The following is a 14,016-nucleotide window of genomic DNA, read 5'->3' as shown; positions in this document are numbered from 1 at the left end:
TGAAAACATTATTAGAATGTATGAAAACTCGCAACTCTAAAGGCAGACTATTCCTATTTTAGCGGTAATTTATGATTAAAATAAGTAAGAAGTAAGAGTTATATTCGGCAAATCATATGTCGTAAAAAAGCAAATTTCGGAAGTGGTCCGATCATTAGATTAATAAGAACGTCACCGTGATTTTCGGATTAGGGACTTAAATGTGGAATTGGATCAATAATATATATAATTTAAAGTATTTTTTTTAATTCTACCATGATAATGATAACTTTTGGAATGATGTATTAGCTATAAACTGATTTTCTGTAAGAGGGTTATATTGGCAGACCGATCCTCATAACTTTATTTTTCATAAATGTAGGTTTCGGTTCCTAAAAATGTTTTTTTCGTCGACATCGACATTTGAAATCCATTTATTTGCGTTTAAGTCATTTTCTCAAGAAGATTTCATATACATACATATTTGCATTACATATTTTCGTTCCAACAAAAATTGTTTTATTATGGTATTATTAAGTACGTAAAAAACGTTAAAATCAATTATTGAAGGGGGCAGGGTCAATTATGGCCTATAGAGATTTCGATTGATATCGAGCCCTTTTTGCAAAATGGACGTAAGCGAGATAAATTTTCGTTCAATTAGGATACTGCGTGTTTAATTTTATGTTTATATATTCAATATTTTAGAAAATTCAAAAAGTACCAGTTAAAGAACGAAAAATTACCAGAAATACTCCAGTTTAAATTTTCATTCACTCAAGTCCCTGATTGCTTAGTTTTATGTTTTTAGGTTCATTATAATAGAAAATTCAAATAGAACCAGTTGAAGAACGAAAAAGTTCCAAAAAGTCCCCTTTTATATGTTATCACTTAATCCGGGCTGTACATTCCTAATTTCATGTTTCTAGGTTCAATATTATAAAAAATTCAAAAAGTACCAGTCGAAGAATGAAAAAGTACCAAAAAGTCCACTTTTATAGATTCTCAAGTGCTTAATTACATGTTTCTAAGTTCTAAATCAAAAAAGTACCAGTTGCAACATCGTATTGGGAGCCCGTTATTTTGTATTCATATGTATAAGTTAATAAACCAAAAACAATGTTTTATAAAAAAGTACCAAAAATAGGTACAATTTTCACCCCTTAATTTCCGAATATCCAAAAAGTACTAAATTCATATTTTTATTTGTTCGTCAAGTTATGAAGGATTCAAAAATATTTTTTGAATGTTCTCTGGTTTAAAAGATACATGGGGTGCAAAAGAAGTACCAAATTACAGTTTCTACCCGTTTATTCCCCAAAGGGGCCGAATTTGAAAAAAGTACCAGACACCTGTCCGCCTATTTTTTAAATGAATGACGATAAGCTTTAAACTGTTTTTGTATCTTTTATAGTTTAGGAGATATGAGGTTACCGAATTTACCCGTTTTTACCATTTTTAACCCCCTAATCATTCGAATTTCCAAAAATCCCGTCTTAGTGGATCTATTTGGTGGGAGACCAACCTCCTGTCCAAATTTTAGCTCTTTAGCTAAAACCATTTAGGCTGTGCGATGATGAATCAGTCAGTCAGTAACGTTAGAATTTTATATATGTACGTATGTATGTACATATATAGATTTCGTGCATTGAATTATACTGTAAAAAGATTCTAATGTTCGACTTGAATTCAAGTTTCGTTTTCACTGGAGAATGCTATTGAATTAAAGTGTAATGAAAGTGAATTTCAACACTTGAAATTTGAATGTTTGACTGGAATTAAACTTGTTTTAAACTTTAATTCCAGCAAGAATGCTTATTTGGTATAGTGTGACAAATATAAGGGATCTAAAGTCGACTTAAAGTCCACAATGGTTAGTACCAATATTTTGCCCAAAACAACATCTACATACCTAGCCAGGTTCTATCCTCTAGGTCCGTGAAGACATTCTCTACAAAGCTATAAATTTGTATAAAAGACGGCTTAACAATTTTTTCTTGTAAATATTCGGCCACCATAGTGTTTGGAGACAACAAGAGCTTCACTGAAAGGCACACCTGACAGACATCGCGCTCTATTATGGGTGTATGGTAGTGATTCTGCTAAGATCAATGGTATAATAATAAGTATGTATCTCAACGATACCCCCTGAATACGGCAATCAGCTTCCTTCCATTGCCTCTTGGTGATAATATACCATGTCACCACTAGCCGACCGACCACCACCCGCCTAGGCTACTAGGGAGGTATACAATTGCCACTCTCTTGTGGGCATTCTTCCAGGAGACCATCATGATGCCTCCTCTTTCTTGAAAAGAAAGACGTTCTTTATAGACAAATAAATAATTAATTAACACCATTACATACATTTTTTAATCTTCTAGATCTCACAAATATGCCAAATATAGATTTCGATAAACACTTTTGGGTATTAAACGAAAACAAACCCTGCTTTAAAAAAATTTCATCATAATTATTAACAATTTAACTAAATTCAACCCAACACTTGCTGTTTCTTTGTACAATGATCATCGGTATAGTAGTATAGCATACAATCTTATTAATTTAAATTTTTAGTAAAAAATTATTTTTTTATTTAAAGAATATCATTTCTGTCATTTTAGATTTTCGCACACACACAACAACAGATTTTTTTTGGCAAATAAAAAATGCAGAAAACAGTTTGGCGCGAAAAATTCTAGCAGAATTTCTTTTCGCAGTCGGCAGAATTGACATCAACTGCACTTCCCATTTGAAATACACATGTTCGATACCCTAGCCCTTTACGGTATGACATACCAGCAATGTAAAAAGGTGTAGCTCCGTTGACGTCAACGAAGCTGGTTTGAAGTCAAAGCAGCGACTCGAATTAGGCGCGAAAACACGAAAATATTTGAGGCGTAGCATATACATCGAACGTTGAACAAAGTTCTACAACGGCTAAATTTCAATGAGCGGCTTATTATTAGATAAAAGAAAACTTGCTTAAATGAAAACAAATTAATTTTATATTGTAAAATTCCACAAATTTAGCGAAAGTATTCTGTAAATTGTACGAAATTTTTCAGCTTAATACGGCTTTAAGCTGAAAAATTTTCGGCGGCGGCGGCTTTGACATTTCGTTCGGCGGCTAGGCTTAGTCGGCTTAAGCCGAATCGGCGCAAGTCTCTGTCTGTTACGTTTTTGAAATTTCAGTCATCAAAATTATTTGTCATTCACAATAGATACCATCAGAACAAATTCACCATGATCATTCACAGCAAAGGTGTATTGAAGGGTAAACACACAAAAAATATATGAAAATTAAAATTTTCGAAAATAGAAATTAGTCTACTAGGTTTTCAGAATAAAACCCCCTGGGAATTGACCTATTGTTATTCCTATCTCTAATTATGTTCTTTTGGTTTTCATGTAGGGTTTTGTTTCTATATATTTGGATCTTCACCCACTACGAAAGGAATCATAATTTTTTAATGGGTTGTTTCGGAATTATGTTCATATTTTTGTTATTTATGGACTGATTTTGCTAATTTATAATAAAAAAATCTCGAAAGCATTCTAATAGAATTATTGAATGCTTATCTGTGGTCTTCTAAAAACTGATACGAATAAATACAATTGGTCATTTATGTTAAAAGTGTTATAGTTGTGTTATAGAAATATTTTAAAAGTCATACGCAACTAGTCCGACTATTTATTAAGTTTTTAAATGACCTAATAGAAAACGTTTTAATATTTAGTGGGGAAGGGTTTACTGAACATTGTCATTATTTAATGAGCAAAAAGTATTTGTTTTATACTTTTCAAAAAGTAGACCAATCGGCTTAAAGCCATTTTCATCCATTCGTCTGGCTGTATATTCATAACTTGCGCACAAGGCATAGTTCTAATTTCAAGATAGTTAAATGAAATATACTAAGGATGAAACCTATTAAAAATACGGATAAACATTAGCACAACTAAGTTTTATGCATTAGCCTTACGGAATTTAGAAATGATCGAGCCTCATTTTACCTCATGCAACATAAATGCTAATAAATGCTATGGAAAATAACATATATTCATAACCAATGTAGGGTATCATAGGCCGTTCAATTTAACAAACTAAATTTTTTTACAGTCCTATTATTACTATAGTTTTTTTCACCACACTCTATTCTCTTTCGTAGCTTTGTTTAATCTCAAGGGGAATTTATAGGATGTGAAAAAATGTCAACAGCAAACTTTTTTGTACATGATCATTGTATTCGCATTGTCAAAATTCATATACAAAATAGTTTTCTTGCAATCTACGCTGTCATTATGCACCTTATAGATTCACCTTGGTTTTTAAAAAAAACACATGTTTTTTGCATTCCTTTTTGAATATTATTCATAACAAACTTTTACCAAAGCATTGCTGAGTGGGCATTTTGTTTATAAATAATCTAAACACTTTGCAATTTAATAATATTAATAAATTAAAATATAATTTAGTAGGCTAATATCAAATTTAATTAAATAAAATAATAAAATATTACTAAAATGAGTGAATATCGTAGAGGACGTGGTGGAAGAGGCGGCCGTGGAGGAGGAGGTGGTAGTGGTGGGCGACCACCATGGCTAAAAGGTAAAGATATCGGTTTGTATTATCGTGATCGACAACGTCAGCGCAATAACGAAGAAGAACGTAACGGGCGCATTAAACTCAACCCATCTGTGGATATTCCAAGCGGTGTTCTAGCACAGGTTGAAAACTGCCTCCAGGAATTCGAAAAGGACAGTGAAGATGAACGTGTTTGTGATGAATTTGCACAACATTTTCGTAATTTACTTGATATTAATTTCGAGGAATTCCTAGAGAAATCCAAAAAGTCTGTTAGAAACACTTTGGAACACATTAATTTAGAAGTCAGCAATGAACGTTTAAAAACATCACTGATGGAAAAAGAGGAATCGCAACAATATCGTAAACGTTACGATATGCGTCAACGTTTACCCGCCATGAAGCAGAGGCAAGATGTTTTGAAAGCCATAGAAGAAAATCAAGTGGTTCTTATTGTGGGCAGTACTGGATGTGGTAAGACAACACAAGTGCCTCAGATATTACTAGATGAATTTACAAATAATGGTCGAGGGGCAGAATGTCGTATTGTTTGTACGCAACCTCGAAGAATATCGGCTATATCGGTGGCCGAACGTGTGGCTTATGAGAGAGATGAATCGTTGGGTTCTTCGGTGGGTTATCAAATACGTTTGGAAAAGTAAGTAAAAAACCTTTTAAAAGAGACAATAAGAAGATCAAGGGAATTTATTTAATGATATTATTGAATTACTTTGTTTTCCAGCCGATTGCCCCGAGATTATGGTTCAATTTTATATTGCACCACTGGTATATTATTACAAAAAATGCAATCTAATCCTTTATTAATTGGTATAAATATCATAATATTGGATGAAATTCATGAACGTAGTGTGGAATCTGATCTTTTAATGGCTCTACTTAAAAAGGTAAGACTAGACTATAGACTTGACTATAAACTAGACTATAAACTAGACTATAAACTTGACTATATACTAGACTATATACTTAACTATATACTAGACTAAACTGAAAACTAGACTATAGACTAGACTATAGACTATACTATAGAATGTACTGTAGACTATACTATAGACTATACTGTACACTATACTATAGACTATACTACAGACTATACTCTAGAATAGACTGTAAATTAGGCTAGACTAAACTGAAAACTAGACTATAGACTAATCTATATAGTAGAATGTAGACTAGAGTAGACTAGAGCCTAGACTATAGAATAGACTCGTTATACAACCATATAAATATTTCCATTCGAATCATACCGCTTTTTGATAGATATTACCTCATCGTGCCGATCTTAAAGTGATATTAATGAGTGCCACCGTTTCGGAGGAAACATTTTGTGAATATTTCAATAATTGTTTTACACTCTACATTGAGGGCACTCTATTTCCCGTTGAAGTTCTTTATCTGGAGGATGTTTTGCAAGAAACCGGTTTTACTGGATTTGAAAACCTCGCACTTGCTCAAAATTCTCATGGTCGTGGTAGGAGACGTGATGGTGGAGAAGCTGGACGCAATAATCAATACAATCAAATGATCTCTACGTACTTACCGGCATTACAAGGCAAATATAATCGTCAAGTAGTCGATACTATAAGAAAATATAAAGATACAGAGGGTTGTGAAAATTTACTCTTTTTGGAGCATTTAATATTTTATATATGTGAAAATAAACCACCCGGAGCTATTTTAGTATTTTTACCGGGTTTCGAAAGAATTTCTAAATTGACAACGCAATTGCAAAAACCTTCTACGCCCAAGCACAGAGAATTGGCTCAAAAGATACAAGTTTATCCGCTGCATTCAATGATGCCTACAGTCAATCAGAAGAGTATCTTCAAGCCCGCCCCAGATGGTATGCGTAAAGTTATATTATCGACTATTTTGGCAGAGACTTCGGTCACCATAGACGATGTGGTTTATGTTATAAATACGGGTAAAACTAAAAATAAAGATTATGATATTTCACAAAATATACAAACCTTAGAGGAACAATGGGTTAGTAAAGCCAATACGCAACAGCGTAAAGGACGTGCCGGACGTGTGCAACCGGGTATTTGTTATAATTTATTTACCAGGTGTGTAAAAATCGTTTTGGAGAGTTTCTAATTTTAAACAATTGCTTTAATTTTTCAATAGAATTAGAGAACGTCTTATGTTGGAAGTGCCTATACCGGAAATATTGCGCAGTAAATTGGAATCTATTATTTTAAATCTTAAACTTTTACACATATCGAATCCTTATGAATTCCTAAAAACTCTGATTAGTGTACCAAATGAACAAGCTATTAGTCATGGTTTAAATTTATTAAAACGGTAAGTTTAATTTAAAGAATTTGAAATTTATTGAGTTAACAAATTTTTATTTTAATTTATAGCATTGAGGCCTTAGATGTTAATGATAACTTAACACCATTGGGTTTGCATTTAGCACATTTACCCATAGATCCGCAAATGGGTAAAATGATTTTAATGTCTGCTCTTTTCCGCTGTCTGGATCCCATAACCTCTGCTGCTGCTGGTTTATCTTATAAAAGTCCCTTTTACACACCGATGGGTTTGGAAAAAAAGGTGGATGCTATTAAGCGTGAATTGTCTAATAATTGTAAAAGTGATCATTTATTAATACACAACGTTATCGAGGGCTATCGTGAGGCCAAAGATAATAATTGTCATATGAACTATTGTTATGAGAATTTTCTTAGTCACACGACACTTACACAAATTGAAAATATGAAACGACAATTTGCTGATTTATTGAAAAATTCAAGTTTTTTGGAATCATCAAATTGTTGTGATAAAAGTTCGAATGTTAATTCGTCGAATGTGCCTCTGTTGAGGGCGATTATTGCTGCTGGCCTTTATCCAAATATAGCATTTTTAAGGTAAACTTAGAAAATAATATACTATAATATTATTATATTTGGCGAATGAAATTTTTATAAAATTTTTGTCATTTTATGAATTTAAAGTGTTTTTTTGTAAATTTTTTATTTAGACAAGTGAAACAAGTAGGCAATAGATGTCATGCGCTGCATAAAATGTCAACGCCGGAAGATAATCGTGTAAATTTTCATCCTTCCTCTATTAATTGTGGTCAGACATCATTTGATTCAAAGTAAGTTAAAGAAAGAAAAGGTATATTTTGATTGCGATTTACGTCTACTTTGAAAATTACAAATTCATCTTCGAAAACATTGAAAATTTTCTATAAAAAGAGATTTTTTGCAAAAATTTTTTATAAAAGGGAACTTTTTCAAAAATTTTCTATCAAAAATGTACTTTTTTGAGAATTTTTTTCAAAAGTTTTCCATGAAAGGGAATTTTTTTATCAACAAATTTTCTATGAAAAGAGAATTTGTTCGAAAAATTTTCTATGAAAAGAGAATTTTTTCGAAAGATTTTCTATGAAAAGAGAATTTGTTCCAAAAATTTTCTATAAAAAGATCGAAAAATTTTCTATATAAAGAAAATATGTATATTTCTATAAAAAGAAAATATGTGAAAAATTTTCTATAAAAAATTCTCTATATAAAATTTTATAAAAATTTCTATAAAAAGAGAATTTTTTCGAAAAAATTTCTATCAAAAAAGAACTTTTTGAAAATTTTCCATGAATAGAGAATTTTTTTTCGAAAAATTTTCTATGAAAAGAGAATTTGTTCGAAACATTTTCTATAAAAAGAGAATATGTTCGAAAATTTTTCTATAAAAAGAGAATTTGTTCGAAAAATTTTCTATATAAAGAGAATATGTTCGAAAAATTTTCTATAAGAGAATTTGTTCGAAAAATTTTCTATAAAAAGAGAATTTGTTCGAACAATTTTCTATAAAAAGAGAACTTGTTCGAAAAAATTTCTATAAAAAGAGAATTTTTTCGGAAAATTTTCTATAAAAAGAGATTTTTTTCGAAAAATTTTTTATTTAAAGAGAATATGTTCGAAAAAATTTCTATGAAAAGAGAATTTGTTCGAAAAATTTTCCATAAAAAGAGAATTTGTTCGAAAAATTTTCTGTAAAAAGAGAATTTGTTCGAAAAATTTTCTATAAAAAGAGATTTTTTTTCGAAAAATTTTATAAAAAGAGAATTTTTTCGAACTATTTTCTATAAAAAGAGAATTTTTTCGAACTATTTTCTATAAAAAGAGAATTTTTCCAACAATTTTCTATAACAAGAAAATTTTTCCAAAAATTTTCTGTAAAAAGCGAATTTTTCCAAAAATTTTCTCTAAAAATAAAGTTTTTTCGAAATATTATCTATAAAAAGAAAATTTGTTCGAAATATCCATAAAAAGAGATTTTTTTCAAAGAGTTCTCTATAAATAAAATTTTTTCCAAAAATTTTCGAAAAAATTGTTTTTTATAAAAAAAAAGTGTTTTCCGAAATTTTTGTTTCGTTTTCTTTTTCATTGCAGCTGGAGCTTGTAAAGTTTATTCTTTTAATAGTAAACAACTTCTTCAATTTATTTTCAGTTATTTTGTTTATTTGCAAAAACAAAGATCAAAAGAAGTGTATTTATTGGATGCCACCATGGTTTTCCCCATGGCCTTGTTAATATTTGGTGATGGTGTTAAAAAGGGCATAACTGCTGAAAAACAACCTTACATAAGTGTGGCTAATAAATACTTGTAGGTTTTTCCTTAAATTTAATTATTGTGTTGAAAAACTGTTTAATATTTGTTTAATTTAAATATTTAGTTTTAAATGTAATGAGAACTCTTCATTGTTTATACTGAGATTGCGTGAAAAACTTGGAATTCTGCTGCAAAAGAAGGCCTTGTACCCGTCGCCCATCGAAATCAATAGCAAGGATGAAAAGCTTATAAAGTAAGTAAAGTTAATAAAAAATGTGAAATATTTTCCATTGTCCAGTTTATAGATGTAATTTTAAAATACTTTGGAAATTGACAAAACTAATAGTATTTAAGTGTTGTTTTATTTTCTAGCAATTTAATTGCTTATTTGTTTTAAAAATTTCTACTCCATTAGAAATGCATATAAAATACAGTTTGTTATAACTCAATATTTCTTTGTTTCTTTTGTTATTTTTAGGGCTATACAAATTTTGCTCTCTTTGGATGATGCCGGCGATCTTGCTGATCAGTTTCTATCGACTGATGATGAAGATGATGGATCTATACCTTCACAAAGATTTAAATCCACTATCTAAATATACAAAAAGAAAAAAAATCCATAAAACATAATAAGAAATATATACTGGAATAAATGTGCATGTGTGTTAAATGGTGTCTGTGGGGGTTTTGTGATCTTCACTGTTTCTTTCAGTTCAATCATCTTCAAGTAAAGCAAATGTATTGCGTGATGTAGAAGGTGGGGTTAATTCGCGTTCATTTAAATCTTCATCATCTTCATCGGCATTGGTTTCATCATTGGAACTGCTTAGTTCATCTGTGTCATAAGCACCTTGAAAAATAAAAGAGAGAGAGAATGTCATTCATAGTAATATTCAATTTCATTATTAACTTAATACACCTACTTTCCGAATTAACCGAAGAAGTATCTTCATTATCCACATTATTTTTATCATCCTCTTCATTATCATCATCACCGGGTAAGTTTTGATATTTCTTAACCTCTTCTATGTCTGCATGTTTTAGCCACATTTCACGTTGTTCATTAAATTGCGGTGGATAGAATTGTAAAATCAATTGTAGTTGACCTGCCACACAGGAACGCAACAAATGATTTGCTGCCCGATAACGATCAGGCCTACCCGATTTAGCTATGATAAAGCCACGCTTGAAAGCCCAAGCATCTGCTATGGCCACCGGTGACCATTCATCGTAATCTTCTGGTAAATGAATTTTTAAAATTTTCGGCAAATCCAAGTGTTCGGCTATCAATTGTATAGAACGATAAGGCACTTGCAATTGTGAGATGGGAAAACTACCCAGCATAACTTGCAAGTATTTCGAAGTTGACGATGGAAATACCAAACCGGGACAATCACAGAGACGCACAACATTTGTAAGGAAAATTGTCTGAAAGTGTTTAGTGTGTCCGGGGGTACGGCTAACACTTACTACTTTACGTCCTTTTAGGGCATTGATTAGTGATGATTTACCCACATTGGGAAAACCTACACAGCCTAAGGTTAAAATACCTTTGTAATACTTTTCATGCTTCTGTCCATCACCCTCGTGTGGCATTGTACTTTGTAATTCATCGGTACACTTTTCCACAGTTTCGATTTCATTGTCGAGGCAAACATTATCGACATTCATGTCTTCGAGGATTTTCTGTTCCCAATTTGTCAGATCCACTTCGGATTGTACAATTTTCTGACATTCTTTAAAAATATTGTAGACTCCTTCAATACTGCGTTTATAGTCTAAGCGACGACGTTGTTGGGTGCCTAGAAACAAATTTTAAAAATTACCTATAAAAATTAAATTTGTTCGAAAAATTTTCTAAAAAAATAAAATTTGTTCGAAAAATTTTCTAAAAAAATAAAATTTGTTCGAAAAATTTTCGAAAAAAATATTATTTTTTCGAAAAATTTTCTATAAAAAGAGAATTTTTTCGAAAAATTTTCTATAAAAAGAGAATTTTTTCGAAAAATTTTCTATAAAAAGAGAATTTTTTCGAAAAATTTTCGATAAAAAGAGAATTTTTTCGAAAAATTTTCTATAAAAAGAGAATTTTTTCGAAACATTTTCTATAAAAAGAGAATTTTTTCGAAAAATTTTCTATAATGAGAGAATTTTTTCGAAAAATTTTCTATAATGAGAGAATTTTTTCGAAAAATTTTCTATAATGAGAGAATTTTTTCGAAAAATTTTCTATAATAAGAGAATTTTTTCCAAAAATTTTCTATAATAAGAGAATTTTTTCGAAAAATTTTCTATAAAAAGAGAATTTTTTCCAAAAATTTTCTATAAAAAGAGAATTTTTTCCAAAAATTTTCTATAAAAAGAGAATTTTTCCAAAAATTTTCTATAGAAAGAGAATTTTTCGAAAAATTTTCTATAAAAACAGAATTTTTTCGAAAAATTTTCTATAAAATGAGAATTTTTTCGAAAAATTTTCTATAAAAAGAGATTTTTTTCGAAAAATTTTCTATAAAAAGAGAAATTTTTCGAAAAATTTTCTATAAAATGAGAATTTTTTTAAAAATGTTCTATAGAAAGAGAATTTTTTTTTTGTAAAATTTTCTATAGAAAGAGAATTTTCTATAAAAAAAAGAAATTTTTCGAGAAATTTTCTATAGAAAGAGATTTTTTCGAAAAATCGAAAACAAGAGTTTTTGATTGAACAATTTTGTTTGTATCCTTATTACTTACCTTTCTTAGCTTGTGCTGGATTCGAAGCAAATATAACCACTGGCAAACCAGGATAAGTGGTTTTAAAGTAATCGCGCCAGGCTACTACCACTTCTGGGGCCACCAAATCCACTTTATTGAGAATTAAAATGGCATGTTTACCCAGCTTATTGACAATATGATCATACAAAGCGGGCGGGAACATAAGGGTCTAAAATGCATACACGCAACGATAAAGAAATTGTTATGAACATGAACAACTTTATAAAAACTTCTTACCGAATAACGAACATCCACAATGATTAACAAAATATCGGATATTTCTAAAACACGCCACAATTGACGCCAAGTTTCCAAATTTAATTCGAACAAAGATAAATCCTTATTTTCCGATTTTTGTTTATCCTGTAGCTTTTCCACATATTCCTGTTTTATTTAAAGAATATTTTTGAAATACGCTGTTTTGAGTTTACTCTTTTAATAAAGACTTACACGAAAATATTTATTTTCATTACGATCCAGAGTAACCTTATCCATGTCATAACTCCATTCGGGACGTATGGGAAAATCATAGCCCTCATAAAAACTGGCATCAATTTCCCTTTGTTTAGGTGTGGCCGGATTGTAGGGTTTCAAACCTTCTAACTTCAAACGTTCCAATTCCTTTCTGGACTCCTGGTAGAAGCACAGATTATAACGATTGACATTTTTATTGCGCCCGCCGGCACCACCACTGGGCTGAGAGCGCATCATTAATTTACGTGCAATAAATTCATTATCTTCGGTAGTTTCGCCATCATCATTATCATTCTGAGTTCTTAAATATTTCTGTGAACCTGTGGGTGAGTTTTGTTTTATTATTTGTACAAACAAAAATTTAAAAAAAAAAAAAACAATTAACAACAAAACAGAATGAACCACTTGAATGATGAGTATGGAACTTGACAGTATGTGCTATTTCTAGAACACATTAATTTTTATTCACACCCATCATCATCTTCATCGTCATTAACGAAATGTTTGTGTATACGAACAAATTAATTTACCTTTTAATTGTCGCTTTTGCAACAATTGATCCTTCTTCTTTTTGCCACTAAAGGGCGTTTTGCGTCTGGTTTGTGGCATTTTTCCTTTAACAAATAAAAATTTTTAAAGTTTTTTTTTTTATTTTTCAATTCTTTTTATTTTATTTATTTTCACTATATTGCAAATTGTTTTGCAATAATGTGGATCCGGCATAAATAAAACGAGATTAAACAATAAATAAAAACAGCTGTCTCAAACAAAGTTGCATAAATTAGTATAATTGTTTTGGTATTGCTAAGAAAATACAACTGTGTAGTTTTTATTATCGGAGACAAGAACCATTTTACAATGGCAGTGCATTAGGTTGGTTCATTTTCGTGTGGCAGGTTAAATAAGTTATTAATATGTAATTAGTTTAGTTTAAACAATTTTTAAAAATACATAGTGATATTATTTAATATGTACAACTAAATAAACAAAGTGACGAATTTTACTATTTTCCCTTTTTTTCATTAGAAGTAATATGCTGCAAAGCTTAACATTTTCAAAAAAGTTAATGATAAAAAAGTTGTCAAAATAATCTACGACTACTCATGTCGAATTTGATACATAATACCAATAAAATGTAAATTCGACTACGACTACGAAATAACTCCCCATTTTTAATGAGAAATAATGATCCAAAAAATGAAATAAATTCCAAAATTTCGTTGTTGCTGCTTTCTGAATAAATTTTTGGGGTCTTTTTTCATTTTTGATTTGGGGAGTTATTTCGAGAGGTATTATTGGGGACAAATCCCCATATCTGCCGGCACTGACTAGAGTTGTTTCTGTCGATGTCCATATGTCCATTTATAAGTTAAGTTTGTTTTTAAATGTCCGTCTGCCCGAATGTATGAGGTGGTTAAAAAAACTTATATTTATATTAAGTTAAAAAAACTTATTCACTTTTTTCGGAAATCCTACCATTAGAGATTTGATAGTTACTCTCCCTGCATTTTTAGACCAGGTGGTTCACTGACGCATAAAGTCAGATATGTCCAGGGACACCTTTTCTGTGTTATTATTTATTTTAACATCTTTTCATAGGCCGAATTTCTGGACAGTTTTGTCGATTTGCCTCTCGTGGTACAAAA

General features: G+C 30.5%; 2 protein-coding genes across 2 annotated transcripts; one reads left to right on the top strand and one right to left on the bottom strand.

Moving 5' to 3' along the window:
* The first annotated feature begins 4,349 nt into the window (after positions 1-4,349).
* Positions 4,350-9,752, top strand: LOC119603932 (ATP-dependent DNA/RNA helicase DHX36). Its single transcript, XM_037956231.1, has 9 exons — positions 4,350-5,222; positions 5,307-5,469; positions 5,843-6,648; positions 6,710-6,886; positions 6,949-7,455; positions 7,569-7,688; positions 9,044-9,199; positions 9,270-9,398; positions 9,624-9,752. The coding sequence occupies exons 1-9, from the start codon at positions 4,504-4,506 to the stop codon at positions 9,739-9,741; spliced, it is 2,895 nt and encodes a 964-aa protein (XP_037812159.1). The 5' UTR covers positions 4,350-4,503; the 3' UTR covers positions 9,742-9,752.
* LOC119603933 (guanine nucleotide-binding protein-like 1) lies at positions 9,476-13,132 on the bottom strand. Its single transcript, XM_037956232.1, has 6 exons — positions 12,901-13,132; positions 12,347-12,690; positions 12,134-12,280; positions 11,876-12,065; positions 10,069-10,947; positions 9,476-9,995 (listed from the first exon to the last, which is right to left on the bottom strand). Exons 1-6 carry the CDS (start codon positions 12,977-12,979, stop codon positions 9,859-9,861), a joined length of 1,776 nt encoding a protein of 591 aa, XP_037812160.1. The 5' UTR covers positions 12,980-13,132; the 3' UTR covers positions 9,476-9,858.
* Between the last annotated feature and the right edge of the window lie 884 nt (positions 13,133-14,016).

The sequence above is a fragment of the Lucilia sericata genome, unplaced genomic scaffold (genome assembly GCF_015586225.1).
Source record: "Lucilia sericata isolate MDLA Ls3-8-SP2 unplaced genomic scaffold, ASM1558622v1 Contig000347F_arrow, whole genome shotgun sequence".
Classification (NCBI taxonomy): domain Eukaryota; kingdom Metazoa; phylum Arthropoda; class Insecta; order Diptera; family Calliphoridae; genus Lucilia; species Lucilia sericata.
The sequence above is the reverse complement of the archived record's forward strand: the minus strand, read 5'-3'. Positions and strand labels throughout refer to the sequence as shown.

Coding starts and splice junctions, on each gene's coding strand:
- LOC119603932 (XM_037956231.1), top strand. CDS start 4,504: ATGAGTGAATATCGTAGAGGACGTGGTGGAAGAGGCGGCCGTGGAGGA. Junction 5,223..5,306: donor TATCAAATACGTTTGGAAAA/GTAAGTAAAAAA, acceptor TTTGTTTTCCAG/CCGATTGCCCCGAGATTATG. Junction 7,456..7,568: donor CCAAATATAGCATTTTTAAG/GTAAACTTAGAA, acceptor TTTTTTATTTAG/ACAAGTGAAACAAGTAGGCA.
- LOC119603933 (XM_037956232.1), bottom strand. CDS start 12,979: ATGCCACAAACCAGACGCAAAACGCCCTTTAGTGGCAAAAAGAAGAAG. Junction 12,066..12,133: donor TTGTGGATGTTCGTTATTCG/GTAAGAAGTTTT, acceptor TATGCATTTTAG/ACCCTTATGTTCCCGCCCGC. Junction 9,996..10,068: donor TTCTTCGGTTAATTCGGAAA/GTAGGTGTATTA, acceptor TTATTTTTCAAG/GTGCTTATGACACAGATGAA.